The 20,397-nt window shown below is 44.7% G+C and overlaps 1 protein-coding gene across 1 annotated transcript; it reads left to right on the forward strand.

The window, feature by feature from the left end:
* The first annotated feature begins 999 nt into the window (after window positions 1-999).
* On the forward strand, window positions 1,000-20,309 carry LOC110504569 (transcriptional regulator ATRX). Its single transcript, XM_036965146.1, has 15 exons — window positions 1,000-1,109; window positions 1,414-1,539; window positions 1,787-1,879; window positions 1,967-2,029; window positions 2,127-2,285; window positions 2,399-2,548; window positions 2,649-2,807; window positions 5,114-5,269; window positions 5,388-5,512; window positions 5,586-5,804; window positions 6,995-7,496; window positions 7,613-7,701; window positions 13,225-13,290; window positions 13,766-17,309; window positions 20,269-20,309. The coding sequence occupies exons 1-15, from the start codon at window positions 1,079-1,081 to the stop codon at window positions 20,307-20,309; spliced, it is 5,523 nt and encodes a 1,840-aa protein (XP_036821041.1). The 5' UTR covers window positions 1,000-1,078.
* Window positions 20,310-20,397: the final 88 nt, after the last annotated feature.

The raw sequence follows: 20,397 nt of genomic DNA on the forward strand, positions 1-20,397 counted from the left end.
AGGGATAGAAGAGGGCATGAAGTTCTGAGATGTCCCTACCAGTCCCAAAGATTGTCGTTGTCAAGAAGAGATCAACTACTGACAACATCCTGAGGCTGACAAAAAAAGAGGTGATGGTGGCTGTCTTCTTAGACATTGAAAAGGCGTTCGATAAGATGTGGCACAATGGGCTCATCTATAGGCTATAGGATACGAACCTGAAACTCCCCACTCAAATGGTCCTTCTTTTAAATCAGCGGGAGACAGCGGTGAGGGTGAGAGAAGCCACATCATTCAGGTTCTCTCCAGAGGCGGGAGAACCCCAAGGCTCCGTCGTCTGTCCTCTACTGTTTTTAATATTCATCTGTGATATTTATTTCCCCCACCCAAGAGACGGACAAGTGGCCCAGATCGCAGTCGATCTCTGTTTTTAGGCCTCCTCCAAAAACAGTGTCCATGCTGGAAAAAAAGCTACAGAAGAGTATAACAGAGATGGAGAACTGGGTTAAATCTGTGGACGGTCAAGATCAATCCCCTGAAGACACAGTATGTCCTCTTCTCCAGGCACCCCAAAATAACCAAGCAAGTGCACCTTAAACTGTATGGGAAAGCACTCCAGCCAATGGGTCACATTCTAAGAAAACATGTCCTGGAGTGCCCACATACACTGCCTGGAGAAGGAGGGAATGAAGCACCTGAACCACCTGAGGGTACTCTGCAAAAGAAAAGGAGGAGCCAAGGCCAGAACATTCATAAAATACAGAAATCTGGCCTGTATGGTGCATTTTTCATCATATGTATTTTGAAAGTGATATCTTCTAACTTGATTACTGACATGCAAAACACTTGGGACTATATCAACAATGGATTAATTAAACAAATACCAAAATATAGTTTTCCTTTAATACAATTGTGGCGTGATTCAATGGGAATCAATGGGAGACCTTTATTTTGAAGGCAATCCGCCGATTCCGCTATTGTTGCTCACACTGGTCACGTCACGTGCCATAGACCGGTTCTCTGCATAATCGAATCCGCAGATTGTTTCTGCGGAGGAATGTGACAGGCACCTGTGAGGTGAGCCGACACCAGGGGAGAGATGACCGGGCAGACGGAAGATGATATACCTGGTTAGGAAACCTGTGTCTGAATAGCTTTTTTGAAGCATATGGCTGTTATTTAGCTCAATAGTTGCTATTCTAGCACTAGACAGTAATGTATGGTAGGGACCATTAGCTAACCTGTTGCTATTTCTGGCTTGCAGCGACCTAAATACGTGACAACCGGTTGGCATTAGGATTTACCTGCTTTACTGCTGTAAAGCCTAGTAGTGAAATCATGTCGTACAAACATATAGCACCTGATATTTCCTCAAACTCTTATGAAATGTCATAGTTTCTCTTCTGTCTCAAAAGTTTTTTTTTACCCTAACAGAAACAGGAGCAATCTTCACCTTTGGGAAGAGCAAGTTTGCTGATAATGTGCCCAGTAAATTCTGGCTGAAGAATGACCATCCAGAAGAAATCTCGTGTGGGGGTGATCACTCTGCTGTCGTAACAGGTATCCTACACTCTCCTATATGATTGGCCGACTTGGGGACACTGTGTATAAAACATAGCTCGTTTGTTGTTTATAAAATGCTGGTAAATCATTATCAGTGGTTCATTATCAGTTTATTAATGGACTTGTAGTCAAACAGTGTTATGAACAAAATGCCTTTAACATCAAGACATGTATAGTATTTACTTGTTCAAAGACACAAAGAAATACATAAAAACAGTATATTCATGTATTCTCTTACCTGTAGGCCATAGCAGGCTGTTCATGTTTGGAAGTAATACCTGTGGTCAGTTAGGGCTGGGGTCAGAGGTCAACATCAACAAGCCCACTGCTGTGAAAGGTCAGTCCATCATCTACTAGGATTATGTTCGACTCACATTTTGTCAAAAGTTTTGTAACGTTAAAACACGTGTTTTTTTTTCTTTAGTTTTGAAGACTGAAAAAGTGAAGTTTGCAGCATGTGGAAGAGACCACACAATCGTGTGCACATGTAAAGAACCAAGTTGTTTTACTCTACATTACTATAGAACATGTTATGAATATGTGCCATTACAATGACTTATGAGGCTTTCACCCATGTTTCTCAGGGAGTGGGCAGGTTTATGGTGCTGGCAGTAACCAGGAGGGGCAGCTTGGTTTGGGACACTGTGATGACACAAACACCTTCCACCTGATTCATCCCTTCTCTGACCACGCACCAATCAAAATGCTCGCTGCTGGCTGCAACACCTCAGCTGCTCTGACAGGTAACAATGATAACAGACTCTCTGTCTACTGTGTGTGTGTGTCTGTCGGTCTGTCTGTCTGTTGGCCAGTCTTCTCTGTCAGTATGTGTGCTGTGTTGTATATGTGTTGGCAGAGGAAGGCAGGCTGTTCATGTGGGGTGATAACTCGGTTGGCCAGATCGGTCTGGGGGCAGAGAGCTACGCCTCAGAGCCTAGAGAGGTGATGGTGGGGCAGTCAGTGGCCTGGGTGTCCTGTGGATACCACCACTCAGCGTTCGTCACAGGTAACATTTAAATTGAGTAGCTAAACCTTATGCATACCATTAACCTGTTGTCATGTAGTAATTTGGCTGGGTTATTGTGGTTGGTTTGGGCTTGTTCCAGTGGACGGGGACCTCTACACGTTTGGGGAGTGTCGGAACGGAAGGCTGGGTCTATTCCATGACCAGCTGGCCAATCACAGAGTCCCTCAGCAGGTGGAAGGCATCCAGGATCCGGTCATCCAAGTGGCCTGTGGAGGGGAGCACACAGTGGCACTCACAAGTAAATACCTCTGAAATACTATTAATACTAACTCATCAATACAGTACTGTTAAAAAAATAAAATAAAACAGCCTGTCTACTGTTTCCAGTTTGTGACTGTCTCCCCTTCCTCTACACCTCTCTATCTCTCGCTATACCTCTCTATCTCTCTCTTCCTCTATACTTCTCTATCTCTCTCTAACTCTCTTGCTCTATACTTCTCTCTCTCTCTTCCTCTACACCTCTCTATCTCTCTCTTCCTCTATACCTCTCTATCTCTCTATCTCTCTCTTCCTCTACACCTCTCTATCTCTATCTCTCTGTTCCTCTACACCCCTCTATCTCTCTTCCTCTATACCTCTCTCTCTTCCTCTATACCTCTCTATCTCTCTCTCTCTTCCTTTATACCTCTCTATCTCTCTCTTCCTTTATACCTCTCTATCGCTCTCTTCCTCTACACCTCTCTATCTCTCTCTTCCTCTATACCTCTATCTCTCTCTTCCTCTACACCTCTATCTCTCTCTTCCTCTACACCTCTATCTCTCTCTTCCCATACACCTCTCTATCTCTTCCTCTACACCTCTACCTCTCTCTTCCTCTACACCTCTCTATCTCTCTTCCTCTATACCTCTCTATCTCTCTTCCTCTATACCTCTCTATCTCTTCCTCTATACCTCTCTATCTCTCTTCCTCTACACCTCTCTATCTCTCTTCCTCTATACCTCTCTATCTCTCTCTCCCTCTATACCTCTCTCTCTTTCTCCCTCCCTCTCGCTCTCTCTCTCTCTTTCTCTATACCTCTCTTTCTTTATACCCCTCTCTCTCTTTCTCTCTATTTCTTTATACCTTTCTCTCTTCCTCTATACTTCTCTCTCTCTCTTCCTCTCTTCCTCTATACTTCTCTCTCTCTCTTCCTCGACACCTCTCTATCTCTCTCTTCCTCTACACCTCTCTATCTCTCTCTTCCTCTATACCTCTCTATCTCTCTATCTCTCTCTTCCTCTACACCTCTCTATCTCTATCTCTCTATCTCTCTCTTCCTCTACACCTCTCTATCTCTCTCCTTCTCTATACCTCTCTCTCTATCTTCCTCTATACCTCTCTTCCTCTATACCTCTCTATCTCTCTCTTCCTCTATACCTCTCTATCTCTCTCTTCCTTTATACCTCTCTATCTCTCTCTTCCTTTATACCTCTCTATCTCTCTCTTCCTCTACACCTCTATCTCTCTCTTCCCATACACCTCTATCTCTCTCTTCCCATACACCTCTCTATCTCTCTTCCTCTACACCTCTCTCTCTCTCTCTCTTCCTCTGCAACTCTCTATCTCTCTCTTCATCTATACCTCTCTATCTCTCTCTTCCTATAAACCTCTCTCTCTTCCTCTATACCTCTCTCTCTTCCTCTATACCTCTCTCTCTTCCTCTATACCTCTCTATCTTCCTCTATACCTCTCTCTCTTCCTCTATACCTCTCTCTCTTTCTCTCTCTCTCTCGCTCTTGCTTTCTCTATACCTCTCTCTCTCTCTCTCTCTCTCTCTTTTGCTTCCTCTATACCTCTCTCTCTCTCTCTCTCTCTCTCTCTCTCTCTCTTGCTTCCTCTATACCTCTCTCTCTCTCTCTCTCTCTCTCTCTTGCTTCCTCTATACCTCTCTCTCTCTCTCTCTCTCTCTCTTGCTTCCTCTATACCCCTCTCCCTCTCTCTTGCTTCCTCTGTACCTCTCTCTCTCTCTCTTGCTTCCTCTATACCTCTCTCTCTCTCTCTCTCTTGCTTCCTCTATACCTCCCTCTCTCTCTCTTGCTTCCTCTATACCTCTCTCTCTCTCTCTTGCTTCCTCTATACCTCTCTCTCTCTCTCTCTCTCTCTCTCTCTCTTGCTTCCTCTATACCTCTCTCTCTCTCTCTCTCTCTCTCTCTCTCTTGCTTCCTCTGTACCCCTCTCTCTCTCTCTTGCTTCCTCTATACCTCTCTCTCTCTCTCTCTCTTGCTTCCTCTATACCTCTCTCTCTCTCTCTCTCTTGCTTCCTCTATACCTCCCTCTCTCTCTCTTGCTTCCTCTATACCTCTCTCTCTTGCTTCCTCTATACCTCTCTCTCTCTCTCTCTTGCTTCCTCTATACCTCTCTCTCTCTCTCTCTCTCTCTCTCTCTCTCTCTCTCTCTCTCTCTCTCTCTTGCTTCCTCTATACCTCTCTCTCTCTCTCTCTCTCTTGCTTCCTCTATACCTCTCTCTCTCTTGCTTCCTCTATACCTCTCTCTCTCTTTCTCTCTCTTGCTTCCTCTATACCTCTCTATCTCTCTCTCTCTCTTGCTTCCTCTCCGTGTTCCAGAGGAGGATGTGTACACGTTTGGGCGGGGTCAGCATGGTCAGCTGGGCCACGGGACCTTCCTGTTCGAAGCACATCTGCCCAAAGCACTGGTCCACTTCCGGAACGGCAGAGTCAGTCACGTCACCTGTGGAGAGAACCACACTGCTGTGATCACAGGCAAGCTTCTATTCTACTCTAATATATTCTACTAAGTATACACTGTTGAATAGAAGTTGTCATTCAGACATTTGAAACCTGAGCATGTTCCATTGAGAGCCCATGTCTCACCCTCCAGACAGTGGGATTCTGTACACCTTTGGGGACGGTCGCCATGGTAAACTAGGACTGGGGGAAGAGAACTTCACCAACCAGTTCAGACCAACACTGTGCCCACGCTTCCTCAAATACAGTGTCCAGTCAGTGAGTCAAGCTGTGTGGGTTTGTGTGTGTGAGTGTGTTTTTGCACGTGCTAATACTGTGCATGTGTGTCCAGGTGGCAGGTGGCAGCTCTCACATGCTGGTGCTGGCTATGCCCAGACCCCCAGAGGTTGAGGAAGTGGTGATAGAGGAAGATGACGTCACAGAGACCATTCTGGAGACTCTGGAAACCTACACTGAGCTGCTCATGATGGATCCCTCCCTCCTCATGTCCAACCCACCGACTGCACCTCCTCTCTGGACCCTGTCTGCTAGGGCCCGCCGCAGGGAGAGGGTGAGCACTGGGCCACAACATCAGAAAGTTTCAGAAAGGAGAACTGGAGTGTTGATTACAAGGAGTGACAGAGTTGTGGTGTTTGGTTGCCTTCACTAGGGAGCAGTGTTGCGTCACATTTCTGCAGAGAAACTGTATAAAATGATGAGATGGTCTCTGCCCAGCAATGGAAGTCGTTATCGTGAAGGCGTAAAGGCAGGTGGGTGGATGCGAGATCAGGAGGGACATTCTAGCCAATGAAAGGGCAGATGTGTGTGAACAACATGCACAACTCCAATATAAAATATATTTTCTCAAAGCTGCCGAGATGCCACGTTCAGCCACTTATTTTAGTAACAATCTAAACATTACTAAACTTCAATTCGATCAAATAAGTCTCACGTAGCAAATTAACAATCATATTTTTTGTTGACCAAATCTGAAACTTTCTCTTAGCCTTTGATCCCCACTTGGTCTGCTGTGTGTTTACATCCCTGTTAGTGAGCTATTCTCTTTTGCCAAGATGATCCTTCCACCTGACAGGTGTGGCAAATCAAGAAGCTGATTAATAAACAGCATGCTCATTACACAGGTGCACCTTGTGCTGGGGGCAATAAAAGGCCACTCTAAAATGTGCAGTTTTGTCACACGAAACAATGCCACAGATGTCTCAAGTTTTGAGGGAGCGTGCAATTGGCATGCTGAAGAAAGGAATGTCCACCAGAGCTGTTGCCAGAGAAGTGAACATTCACTCTACCATAAGCCGCCTCAAATGTAGATAATTTGGCAGTACCTCAAACTGGCCTTACAACCACAGACCTCGTGTAACCACGCCAGCCCAGGACCTCCACATCAAGCTTCTTCACCTGCTGGATCGTCTGAGACCAGCCACCCAGACAGCTGATGAAACTGAGGATTATTTCGGTCTGTAATAAGCACTTTTGTCGGGGAAAACTAATTCTGATTGGCAGGTCCTGGCTCCCCAGTGGGTGGGCCTGGCTCCCCAGTGGATGGGTCTGATTACTAAGTGGGTGGGCCTATGCCCTCCCAGACCCACCCATGGCCGCACTCCTGTCCAGTCATGTGAAATCCATAGATTAGGGCCTAATGAATTTATTTCAATTGACTGAATTCCTTATTTGAACTGTAACTCAGTAAAATCGTTGAAATTGTTGCATGTTGCGTTTACTTTTCTGTGTGGTCTGTTTCAGGAGTGTTCTCCAGAGCAGTTTGGCCAGATGTTCCGTAACCTTCCTCCTCTGATGTCTGGCTTCTTCAACACCTCCCTTCCCGTGTCCAGGAACATCCGCATCTCCAGAACACCATGGAAAGACCCCTCCACCTCCTCACTGTCTTCCAATCCCTCCTCAAACAATGCCCCCAGTCCCTCTCTGTCACTCAAACCCAGAGGCAAACCCCCTTTAACACCATCACGGTCACCCCAATTCACATTCCCAGACCGTCCCAGCCCTTCACTCTCCTCAAAGTCCAGCCCTAAGAAGAAGAAGCCCACCCAGTCAAAATCACCAAAATCTACATCTAAAGAATCCAGTAGCCCCTCACAGTCCTTCATATCCATGCCTAAACTCATCCCCGACCCCACACTGTCCCCTAAAACCCCCTTTAAGAAGCCCACAGATTACAACCAATCCCCCAAAACGCTGTCTAAGGGGCACCCCAGCCCTTCTCGGAGTCCCACCTCACCACAGACAGGTACAGTAGTTGAATCCTGTCTTTCCTTTTCACAAAACTATATGGCCACAAGCTGTAGGCATAACTGCGACCCATATTCTATGACCTATCCCAGTGTTCTCTGTGTGTTTTTACAGATAGGAACGAGGACACAGTGACAGAAGCCCCTGACAGCCTGATGCTCATTGAGAATATGGAGGATGAAAAGGACACGTTGTCAAACCTGGTGAGTACAGCGGATTTATTATAAAATATTATAATGTTTACTTCAGTGCTTTTAGAACGTATCCATACCCCTTGACTTATTCCACATTTTGTTGTTTCAGCCAGAATTCAAAATGGATTAAATATATATTTTATCACCCATCTACACACAATACCCCATAATGACAAAGTGAAAACATGTTTTTTTTTTAAACTTTTAGCAAAAGTATTGAAAATTAAATAAATAAATATCTAATTTACATAATGTTAGAATCACCTTTGACAGCGATCACAGCTGTGAGTCTTTCTGGGTAAATCTCTAAGAGCTTTACACACCTGGATTGTACAATATTTGCACAATATTATTTTTTAAATTCTTCAAGCTCTGTCAAGTTGGTTGTTGATCATTGCTAGACAGCCATTTTTAAGTCTTGCCATAGATTTAAGCCGATTTAAGTCAAAACTGTAATTTGGCAACTCAGGGACATTCAATGTCGTCTTGGTAAGCAGTGCAGATTTGACTTTGTGTCTCAGGTTATTGTCCTGCTGAAAGGTGAATTTGTTTCCCAGTATCTGTTGGAAAGCAGACTGAACCAGGTTTTCCTCTAGGATTTTGCCTGTACTTAGCTCTATTCCATTTCTTTTTATCCTAAAAAAAAACTTTATAGTCCTTGCCGATGACAAGCATATCCATAACATGTTGCAGCCACCACCATGTTTGAAAATATGAAGAGTGGTACTCAGTGATGTGTTGTGTTGCATTTGCCCCAAACAGAACACTTTCTATTCATAACATAAAGTTAATTTCTTTGCCACTTTTATTTTTATTCTGTACAGGCTTCCTTCGACTCTGTCATTTAGGTTAGTATTTTAGAGTAACTACAATGTTTTTGATATATCCTCAGTTTTGTCCTATCACAAGTTAGCCTAGTGGTTAGAGTGTTGGACTAGTAACTGGAAGGTTGCAAGATTGAATCCCAGAGCTGACAAGGTAAAAATCTGTCATTCTGCCCCTGAACAAGGCAGTTAACCCACTGTTCCTAGGCCGTCATTGAAAATAAGAGTTTGTTCTTAACTGACTTGCCTAGTTAAATAAAAGTAAAATAAAATAAATAAATAAACAGCCATTAAACTCTGTAACTGTTTTAAAGTCACCATTGGCCTCATGGTGAAATTCATGAGTGGTTTCCTTCCTCTCCGGCAACTGAGTTAGGAAGGATGCCTGTATCTTTGTAATGACTGGGTGTATATTCAATGTCTGCTTTAAAAAAAATTAAAAAAATTAAAAATTATATATATATAAAATCATCTACCAATCAGATCCCGCCTTAGCGAGGCATTGGAAAAACCTCCCAGGTCTTTGCTGTGTTTGAAATTCAGTCCTCGACTGAGGGACCTAACAGATAATGTTAGGTATACCCCGGGAGTCAGAGAGCAGGTACAGAAGGTGAGTTTAATACGGAACAGATACAAAAGCACAAACATGGGAAGTATACTGAACGTGAGAGACAATCAATAACACCTAAGGACTGATGAACACAGAGGGCTAAATAAAGGGGACGTAATGAAGTCCAGGTGTGCCTAATGATGAGGCGCAGGTGTGCGTAACGATGAGGCGCAGGTGTGTGTAACGATGAGGCGCAGGTGTGCGTAACGATGAGGCGCAGGTGTGCGTAACGATGAGGCGCAGGTGTGCGTAACGATGAGGCGCAGGTGTGCGTAACGATGGGGCGCAGGTGTGCGTAACGATGAGGCGCAGGTGTGCGTAACGATGGGGCGCAGGTGTGCATAACGATGGGGCGCAGGTGTGCGTAATGATGAGGCGCAGGTGTGCGTAACGATGGTGCGCAGGTGTGCATAACGATGGGGCGCAGGTGTGCGTAATGATGGGGCGCAGGTGTGCGTAATGATGAGGTGCACGTGTACGTAATGATGGGGCTCAGGTGTGCGTAATGATGGGGCGCAGGTGTGCGTAACGATGGGGCGCAGGTGTGCATAATGATGAGGCGCAGGTGTGCGTAACGATGGGGCGCAGGTGTGCATAACGATGGGGCGCAGGTGTGCGTAACGATGGGGCGCAGGTGTGCGTAACGATGGGGCGCAGGTGTGCGTAACGATGGGGCGCAGGTGTGCGTAATGTAGGCCAGTGATACAACAGTGTATCTGTTATAGATCTGTATGTGTTATAGATCTGTATGTGTCATAGATCTGTATGTGTCATAGATCTGTATGTGTTATAGATCTGTATCTGTTATAGATCTGTATCTGTTATAGATCTGTATCTGTTATAGATCTGTATCTGTTATAGATCTGTATGTGTTATAGATCTGTATGTGTCATAGATCTGTATGTGTCATAGATCTGTATGTGTTATAGATCTGTATCTGTTATAGATCTGTATCTGTTATAGATCTGTATCTGTTATAGATCTGAATGTGTTATAGATCTGTAGGTGTTATAGATCTGTATCTGTTATAGATCTGTAGGTGTTATAGATATGTATGTGTTATAGATCTGTAGGTGTTATAGATCTGTATGTGTTATAGATCTGTATGTGTTATAGATCTGTATGTGTTATAGATCTGTATCTGTTATAGATCTGTATGTGTTATAGATCTGTATCTGTTATAGATCTGTATGTGTTATAGATCTGAATGTGTTATAGATCTGTAGGTGTTATAGATCTGTATGTGTTATAGATATGTATGTGTTATAGATCTGTAGGTGTTATAGATATGTATGTGTTATAGATCTGTAGGTGTTATAGATCTGTATGTGTTATAGATCTGTATGTGTTATAGATCTGTATGTGTTATAGATCTGTATCTGTTATAGATCTGTATGTGTCATAGATCTGTATGTGTCATAGATCTGTATGTGTCATAGATCTGTATGTGTCATAGATCTGTATCTGTTATATATCTGTATGGGTTATAGATCTGTATGGGTTATAGATCTGTATCTGTTATAGATCTGTATGGATTATAGATCTGTATGGGTTATAGATCTGTATGTGTATTAGGTTTGCTGTCTTGCTATGGTCAGGTATGTGGGCTCCATGACTTTGGCCTATGATCAGAATGGCTCATTACTTTGGTCTAGGTTGTAAAGTTACAGTAACTTCCCCAAAAATATCAGGTTTTCTAGAAATCTTGGTTGGAGGATTCCGGATTCCTGCTTATTCAAATCAAATCACATTTTACTTGTCACATGCGCCTTCACGTGAAATGACCTTACATTTCCTTACACGTACGTTTGCATATGCATACACTCAATTAGTATTTGGTAGCATTGCTTTTAAATTGTTTAACTTGGGTCACACGTTTTGGGTATCATTCCACAAGCTTCCCAAAATAAGTTGGGTGAATTTTGTCCCATTCCTCCTGACAGAGCTGGTGTAACTGAGTCAGGTTTGATGGCCACTCCAATACCTTGACCCTGTTGTCCTTAAGCCATTTTGCCACAACTTTGGAAGTATGCTTGCGACCAAGCTGTAACTTCCGTAATCGTAAATAAGAATTTGTTCTTAACTGACTTGCCTAGTTAAATAAAGGTTACACACACACTCACACACCACACTGACCAAAAGGTATTTTGTTGGCATTTACCAGTAAAACATAATCAAAGCCTATTTCTTGTGAATGGGGGTGTGTTCGGCCCTCCTTTTCCTGTAGTCCACGATCATCTCCTTTGTCTTGCCTTGTTGAGGGAGAGGTTGTTGTCCTGGCACCACACTGCCAGGTCTCTGTCATCAGCAAACTTAATGGTGTTGGAGTCGTGCTCAACCACGCAGTAGTGTGTCTCTCCATCTGTCTCTCCATCCATCTCTCCCTCTGTCTCTCTCCATCTGTCTCTGCGTCTGTCTCTGCGTCTGTCTCTGCGTCTGTCTCTCCGTCTGTCTCTGCGTCTGTCTCTCCGTCTGTCTCTCTGTCTGTCTCTGCGTCTGTCTCTGCGTCTGTCTCTGCGTCTGTCTCTGCGTCTGTCTCTCCGTCTGTCTCTGCGTCTGTCTCTCCGTCTGTCTCTGCGTCTGTCTCTGCGTCTGTCTCTGCGTCTGTCTCTGCGTTTGTCTCTGCGTTTGTCTCTGCGTCTGTCTCTCCAGTCTGTCTCTGCGTCTGTCTCTGCGTCTGTCTCTGCGTCTGTCTCTGCAACTGTCTCTCCGTCTGTCTCTCCGTCTGTCTCTGCGTCTGTCTGTCTGTCTCTCCGTCTGTCCCTCTGTCTGTCTCTGCGTCTGTCTCTGCGTCTGTCTCTCCGTCTGTCTCTCCGTCTGTCTCTCCGTCTGTCTCTGCGTCTGTCTCTGCGTCTGTCTCTGCGTCTGTCTCTGCGTCTGTCTCTCCGTCTGTCTCTGCGTCTGTCTTTGCGTCTGTCTCTCCGTCTGTCTCTCCGTCTGTCTCTCCGTCTGTCTCTCCGTCTGTCTCTGCGTCTGTCTCTGCGTCTGTCTCTCCGTCTGTCTCCTGCTCATTTGCTTTTCCAAGAACACATGTCTTAAATCTCCTGTTGCAGCTTCAGTGCAAATGGGTTTGAGTTTAATCGCTGTCCCTGCCGCCATTCTTCTCATGAACATACACACACGTAATTACACACACACACACACACACACACAAACACACACACACACACCTCCTCCTGGCTCATAGCTAATCCGTAGTGTTGACGTGACTGGGATGTCGACACACTTCACGCCCATCTTTCCATGACTCCTGCTGAGGGAGACTGTGAGGGAGTTTCCTGTGTTCGGAGGAGAAGAGTATTTAGCTACACACATCCTAACACTGTTTTTACTGATACATGCACAACGTTTTCAACATCTTCATCGTGGTCTTCATCGGCCTACTCTTGTTGCAGCACACAGTGAAACCCAGCAGTGTGAACAACCCGACATGGAGGAGAGAAAGCAGATAGAAAAACACATGATGCTGGGAAGACCAATGCTGGGAAGACCAGGCATTTATTTTTGTTGTGCTGCCTCTCCCATGCACTTTAGTTCATTCTATACACAGAACCGCTAGGGTGTCTTGTGTGCTATGAGCCTGTGTGTATACTGTACGTGCATACGTGTTTCATCCATTCCATAGAGACTCTCTGAGGTGTAATACGTGAGGAGTTTGGCACCCGATGATGAAGGTGGATGTGTTAATGGACTGAATGGAACGGCTTCTAATTAAGGTTGCCGTGGCAATGAGCGAATCGGTCTGCTTTTGCATAACACCTCAATACCCTCTCATTAACTTGGATTATCATTTATTTCCAGCAGGGATGGGGGGAACAAATAGATTAATTTCATCGTCACGTGTCGTAGTTCTTCCTACCAGCCTCTGATTTTTATTCTGTTATGCAGTTCTTATACAGGCTCATGTTTGCCTGCAGGAAAGCTGACTACCCACACTTGTTTATATTCCTGATGGAAGGAAGGTTCTGGCTTTTGTGTTGTAACCCTAATAGTTGTTTCATGTAAGAGCTTGTATGTAGGTTATTAACGTATCTCAACATAGTTAAATGAGATGTTGAGTTTGGTTGTGAGACTTGTGTCCCGTTCTTTTTGAGGCAGGTATCACTATCGAGAGGAGATTCTGGCAATGAGACTGGGACTACATCTGCAGAGCACAAGGATAAGGTATGTTAGTGTATTTACTATAAGGGACAGGAAAGAAGGACTGGCATCTACATGTCTGTCTTCCTTTCTCCTTTATTTCACTGTACATTTGGCTCCTTTATTCTGCTTTACACTTTACTGTATTCTCTTTACTGTGTTCTCTTTACTGTATTCTCTTTACTGTGTTCTCTTTACTGTATTCTCTTCCTGTTTCAAATCCTTACCCTCTGAATATTCTCTTTACTGTATTCTCTTCCTGTTTCAAAACCTTCTCTCTTTCTTCCTTACCCTCTGAATATTCTCTCTCTTTGCAAAATGTTACTCTCCTCTCTCTCTTTCTTCCTCTACTCTCTGAATATTCTCTCTCTTTGCAAAACGTTACCCTCCTCTCTCTTTCTTTTATTTCTCTCTCTCTCTCTCTCTCTCTCTCTCTCTCTCTCTCTGCCACCTCCTCTCTTTTTCTCTCTGTCTCCTTGTCTCTTTCTCATCTCTCCAGGGACATAAAAAGGGTAGGGTTCTTTGGAGAGCTGTGAAGGAGGCAGAGAGGAAGGTTGAACAAACCCTGACCAACAGGAAGGAGGAGCTACCTTCCCATGAAGCCCTTCCCACCGAGCTCCAGAGAGGTTCCAGTTTGAATTTGTTGAAGGCAGAGGCCAAGCCCACAAAGAGTCCCAAACCACTAAAGACCCCTCAGACCCCCCAAACCCCAGCCAGGGGCAAGGAGAACATCACTTTGACATCAGAAAAGGCTGGCCTTAAAGTGAAAACCAGTAAACTAGAGAGCAATCTTCAAAGTACAGGTAAAGCAGAGGCTAAGCTAAATACACCTGCAAGGAAACAAAGCAAGTTATCTGTATCGAAACCTAGCACTCCTAAACACAGTCAGATCCAGATATCTGTGTCTAAACCCAGCACTCCAAAGCATGGTCAAAGCAAGCTGTCTGAGGTGAATAAAGGTACAGAGATGAAAGGTAAAGGCCCTGTAAAGATCAGAAGTAAGGAGACCGAGGCGACCAGCACTCCCATCAAAACGAAAAGTTTGGAGTCCAAAGACAAGAAATCAAAAATTGCAGAGGAAGATACTAAAACTATTGAAGTTCAAAATAAACCACTTCAAGGGGTCAAGTCCGCTCCAGTCAAAGTTAAAGGTAAACAATTAGAGGTCAAATCCACCCCTGTGAAAAGTAACATTCAAGAGGCCAAATCCTCTACAGTCAAAGTTAAAGGTCAACCTGTGGAAAAGGAGCCAATTCCAAGTAAAACTGTGGCTGAAAGCACTCCTTTGAATGTAAAGAGGATTCCTCAGGAGGTATTAGATAAAACATCTGAAGGTAAAATCACTCCAATAAAGGGACAAAGGAAGACAAAAGAGGTGAATGAACAAAAGACTGGAGAGTCTATTACTCTCAAAGAGTCAGGGAAAACAGAGGGGAAGAAAATGGCAGTTAAAGATAAAGGCAAAGTCACAGAAACAAAAAGTGCATCCATCAAAACAAAACATGTGCCTGAACCTGAAGAGGTTAAAGCTAAATTAACTGAGTTGAATGGAACCCCGGTGAAACTGAAAAGCAAGCCAACAGAGGTTTCCAGCCAACCAATCTTAGTAGAACCTACCTCAAAGGCCAAATCACCATCCGCATCACTGTCATTATCAGATGCAATGCCTCAAAATGCTTGGGATAAGAAGTCAGCGAAGTCTGAGCTTAGAGAGCCACTGGCTGTCTCACAGGTCAAAGATAGAGTGGAGGTCCCAGGGGAAGATACCATTGGTGAATCCCAGGAGGGGGAGCCTGGCTGGGGAGGATTTCTCAGCGATGCAGCCTCTCTCCTTCCAGCCGTGGGGGTGGCAGGCGTAGCCATGGGGGTCTTGAGTGAGGCGGTGACAAGTGTGAGGGGGTTTCAGTCAGAGAGTGACACAGCCACTTCTATCCCTCCTCGGCGGTCCAGCCGGGTAGAGAGGTTCACCAAACAGAGCGCCATCACCCAGCCTTCCGCCTCCTCCTCTTCAACATCAGATCCCAGTGCAGTAGCGCAAACAAACAGGACCTCCATCTGCATCAGTGTTCTCAGGAATTCTGATCAGGAAGCAGGGAGCAGGAGTTCTGAGAAGAACCCAGACACCACAGAGGATGCTAGTGACAGGTCGGGAGGTCAGGCCGAGGTTGACGACAATGAGAACACTAGTAGAGGTCAAAGGTCAGAGGATGAGGATGATGAACATGAAGATTTCACAAAGAGACAGGGAGAGGAGGATGACAGGAGTAGTGAGGGTCTGGAAGAAGAAGAGGAGGAAGAGGATGACAGGAGTAGTAAGGGACTGGAAGAGAGCAGTGAACAGAACGAAGGGGGAGAAGCAGAAGACAGTGATTCTGTGGCTAGCAGAGAAGGAGAGGAGGATAGAGAAGAGAAGAGTGAAGAGAGCCAGGGTGCGGAGGGGGAGGAGAGCAAAGAGAGTGATTCTGAGGGGAGAGGAGAGGAGGAGGAGAGCAAAGAGAGTGATTCTGAGGGGACAGGAGAGGGGGAGGAGAGCAAAGAGAGTGATTCTGAGGGGACAGGAGAGGGGGAGGAGAGCAAAGAGAGTGATTCTCAGGGGACAGGAGAGGGGGAGGAGAGCAAAGAGAGTGATTCTCAGGGGACAGGAGAGGGTGAGGAGAGCAAAGAGAGTGATTCTCAGGGGACAGGAGAGGGGGAGGAGAGCAAAGAGAGTGATTCTGAGGGGACAGGAGAGGGGGAGGAGAGCAAAGAGAGTGATTCTGAGGGGACAGGAGAGGGGGAGGAGAGCAAAGAGAGTGATTCTGAGGGGACAGGAGAGGGGGAGGAGAGCAAAGAGAGTGATTCTGAGGGGACAGGAGAGGGGGAGGAGAGCAAAGAGAGTGATTCTGAGGGGACAGGAGAGGGGGAGGAGAGCAAAGAGAGTGATTCTGAGGGGACAGGAGAGGGGGAGGAGAGTAAAGAGAGTGATTCTGAGGCAAGCCTAGAGGAGGAGGGAGAGGAGAAAAGTGAAGAGAGTGATGGGGAAGGAGAGGAGGCAGAGAGTGGTTCTGGGACAAGTGGAGAGGGGGAAGAGGAGGATAAGAGTGAAGAAGAGTCCAGTGATGAAGAGATTGGGGATGAAAACAAAGAGGACAAGGAGGAGGGTGGTGATGAATCAGGAAGTGAGGCTGAGAGCAAGAGTGAGGGATCAGCAGAAGAGGAGGAAGATGAACAAGCAGAAGAAGCAGAGAGTGAAGAAAGTAAAGCTACTGAGTCAGGAGAGGAGGAAGGAGAGGGAGGGAGTGGAACAGATGAGGAAGGAGAGGGAGAGGATAAGGAAGGTTGTGAAAGTGAAGAAGAGGAGGAGGAGGCAAGTGTAAGTGAGGAGGAGGGAGAAGAGGATGACGATGAGGAAAATGGAGCAGAAAGTGGAGAAGGTGAGGGCAATGTAGGAGAAGAAGAAGAGGAAGCAGTTGAGGGTGAGGAAGAAGAGGATGAAAATGAAGGTGAAGAGGAGAACGGTGAAGTCGAAGAGGGCGAGGAGGAAGAGGAGGGAGGAGAGGAAGAGGAGGAATATGCTAGTGGAGAGGAGGAACTTGAAGATGAAAAATGTGAGGAAGAGGAGGGAGAAGAAGAAGATGAGGGGGAAGAAGAAGATGATAAAGGAGAAGGGGAGGAGGGAGAAGGGGAAGAGGAGGAAGATGGTGAAAAACAGGAAGATGAGAAAGAGGAAATAGAAGTGAGAGAGGAGGAAGCGAACAAACAAGAAGAGGAAAGGGAGAAGCAAGAGGAGGAAGAGAAGGAAGAAGAAAAAGATAGACAGGAAGTAGGTGGAAAAGACACAGAGGGAGAGGAGGGTGGAAAAAGGGGGGAGGAGAAGGGAGGTGAAAAAGAATGGAAAGAAAATAAAGAAATTGATGGTGAATTAGAAGAAGAAGCTGCAGGGGAACAGAAAGGGGAGATGGAGGTGGAGGAAACGGGAGAGGAAGAAGATGAAGAGGAAGGAGAAGAAGAGGAGGAAGAAGATGAGGGAGAGGAAGAGAAAGATAGTAAAGAAGGAGAAGAGGAGGAGGAAGAAGATGAGGAGGGAGAGGAAGAGAAAGATAGTAAAGAAGGAGAAGAGGTGGAGGAAGAAGATGAGGAGGGAGAGGAAGAGAAAGATAGTAAAGAAGGAGAAGAGGTGGAGGAAGAAGATGAGGAGGAAGAGAAAGATAGTAAAGAAGGAGAAGAGGAGGAGGAAGAAGATGAGGAGGGAGAGGAAGAAGAGGAAGAACAGGAAGAAGAGGAGGAAGAGATAAAATCTGCAAAAGGGAAAAAGAAAGGCTCACAAGGCGTACCACTTAAAGCAGCTCCCCCCAGCAGGAAAGGGATTGAAGATCCCCCGAGGGAGAAACCCAAACCAGCAGTCCGTACCAAACAGAGGACCACAGGGGGAAAACAGGCCAAAAGTCCCCAAGAATCCCAACAGTTCTGGAATAATGTCTTACCCCAGTACCTGGAGCTGAAGTGAGACATTCTGGACCTCAATGGTTCCAAATCCTTTATGGGTCCGAGCCCAAACCTGCCTGATAACAGTGGCTGGAAGGATTCTGGACCTGAGAAACCTGAGTCATAAGACTAACACAGTACAGGTGTTTGAGAACATCTGTGTGGATGTGTGCTTGTACTTTCTATTATGTCACTTATCCACATTTTTTTTGCACAAACTGTATCTTTTTATTCTCATGAATACATAGTTTGTTCTTGTGCACCTAATATTGAATGCCTTGACCTGACTGTTGTAAAAATGTGATACAGTATATGACCTTTGGCATAGATCATGAGGTATTAGAGGTAACTTGTCATTTAGCCTGCCTGACGCAAACAGGGCCAAGCAGATGTCAATAGTATTTCTTAGATATATTTATTTCTTAAATATCATCTCATGTGTAGTTCATTGCCAAAACATCTTTACAAACAACATTGCTCCATATTTTAAATACAGGCACTCATACAACCTGTCCCTGTGAAAAAATCAATTTTATTTAATCAATACCTATGCATATAATTTACACAGTATGTGTGCTGTAATGTATCGTAAGGTAATTCACTGAGTGTACTCATACACTAATGAACTGAATTGTAATATGTAAATATTTTTCATAAAATAAAGAGCAATTTAGATAACTTCATAGGACTCATGAGTTAGGATTAAAAATGTATTCTTTAAAGAATCCACTGTGTGATGTAATCTAGGGAAATATATACTGTAGTAAAATAAATAAAATACAGTAAAATATATATAGTAAGATATTTAAATATATGGCCAAAATATCACGGCTAAGGGGTGTTCTAAGGGACGACGCAACGCAGAGTGCCTGGATACAACCCTTAGCCGTGGTATATTGGTCATATACCACAAACCCCAGAGGTGCCTTATTGCTATTATAAACTGGTTAATTATAAACTATTATAAACAATGTAATTAGAGCAGTAAAAAGTTATGTTGTGTCATACCCTTGCTATATGGTCTGTTGTAATTTATTAAAAATAAATAGATGTAAATATCACATTTACATAAGTATTCAGACCCTTTACTCAGTACTTTGTTGAAGCACCTCTTGCATTGTCTTGGCTGTGTGCTTAGGGTCATTGTCCTGTTGGAAGGTGACCTTTCGCCCCAGTCTGAGGTCCTGAGCGCTCTGGAGCAGGTTTTCATCAACTATCTCTCTGTACTTTGTTCAGTTCATCTTTCCCTCGATCCTGACTAGTCTCCCAGTCCCTGCCACTGAAAAAACATCCTCACTGCATGATGCTGCCACCAATATGCGTCAGCATAGGGATGGTGCCAGGTTTCCTCCAGATGTGACGCTTGGCATTCAGGCCAAAGAGTTCAATCTTGGTTTCATCAGAACAGAGAATTTAGTTTCTCATGGCCTGAGAGTCTTTAGGTGCTTTTTTGGCAAACTCCAAGCGGGCTGTCATGTGCCTTTTACTGAGGAGTGGCTTCTGTCTGGCCACTCTTCCGTAAAGGCCTGCTTGGTGGAGTGCTGCAGTGATGGTTGTCCTTCTGGAAAAACTTCTTCCATTTTAGAATGATGGAGGCCACTGTGTTCTTGATGACCTTCAATGCTGCAGAAATGTTTTAGTACCCTTCCCTTGATCTGTGTCTCAACACAATCCTGTCTCTGCGCTCTACGGACAATTCCTTCAACCTCGTGGCTTGGTTTTTGCTCTGACATGCACAGTCAACTGTGGGACCTTATATAGACAGGTGTGTGCCTTTCTAAATCATGTCCAATCATTTGAATTTACCACAGGTGTCCTCCAATCAATTGTAGAAACAGGATGCCTGAGCTCAATTTCGAGTCTCATAGAAAAGGGTCTGAATACTTATGTAAATAAGGTATCTGCTTTTTATTTTGAATACGTTTGTAAAAATGTCTAAAAATATATTTTCGCTTTGTCGTTATGGGGTATTGTGTGTAGATTGCTGAGGAAATGTTTTTATTTAATCCATTTTAGAATAAGGCTGTAATGTAACAAAATGTGGAAAAAATCAAAGAGTCTGAATAGTTTCCAAAGACACTTTATATAGACAGTAAAATAGGTGATAGGGTATGATTAACCTGTAGAGTTAGTATACTGTCATTATACCCTAATTATGGATGAATGTACTATGATTGTCTGGAAAGACACTTGGAGCCAGCAGAAGACGTGATCCACTGCTGGAATCTAAAACATCAATTTCTGCAGTACATGTAGAAGAAACAAACACATTCACACACACACACACACACACACACACACACACACACACACACACACACACACACACACACACACACACACACACACACACACACACACACACACACAAACACACACTCATGAGTAACATGGGTGCTTTGGCCTGGTGTGGCCTTCTGTGAGCTGATTGGGTGCTTCACAGCCTAGTTCAGCCTGGTTGGGTGTTATTGTTATTATAGAGGCGGCTGCACAGAAGCTCTGTTTGGCTCACACTCCGTTCTCCTGTTTCCTCTGAAGACAAGGAGCACTTTAACACCTTTATGTGGAGACACCCCTAACAACACTAGAGAGAACTGGCAGGGAGCCAAGGCCATATCCCACTGGGCAAAAACTGTCTGAATCAACATTGTTTCCATGTCATGTCAA

This window comes from Oncorhynchus mykiss, chromosome 3 (genome assembly GCF_013265735.2).
Source record: "Oncorhynchus mykiss isolate Arlee chromosome 3, USDA_OmykA_1.1, whole genome shotgun sequence".
NCBI lineage: Eukaryota > Metazoa > Chordata > Actinopteri > Salmoniformes > Salmonidae > Oncorhynchus > Oncorhynchus mykiss.

Coding starts and splice junctions, on each gene's coding strand:
- LOC110504569 (XM_036965146.1), top strand. CDS start 1,079: ATGACCGGGCAGACGGAAGATGATATACCTG. Junction 1,110..1,413: donor GACGGAAGATGATATACCTG/GTTAGGAAACCT, acceptor TTACCCTAACAG/AAACAGGAGCAATCTTCACC. Junction 5,805..6,994: donor GGGCCCGCCGCAGGGAGAGG/GTGAGCACTGGG, acceptor GGTCTGTTTCAG/GAGTGTTCTCCAGAGCAGTT.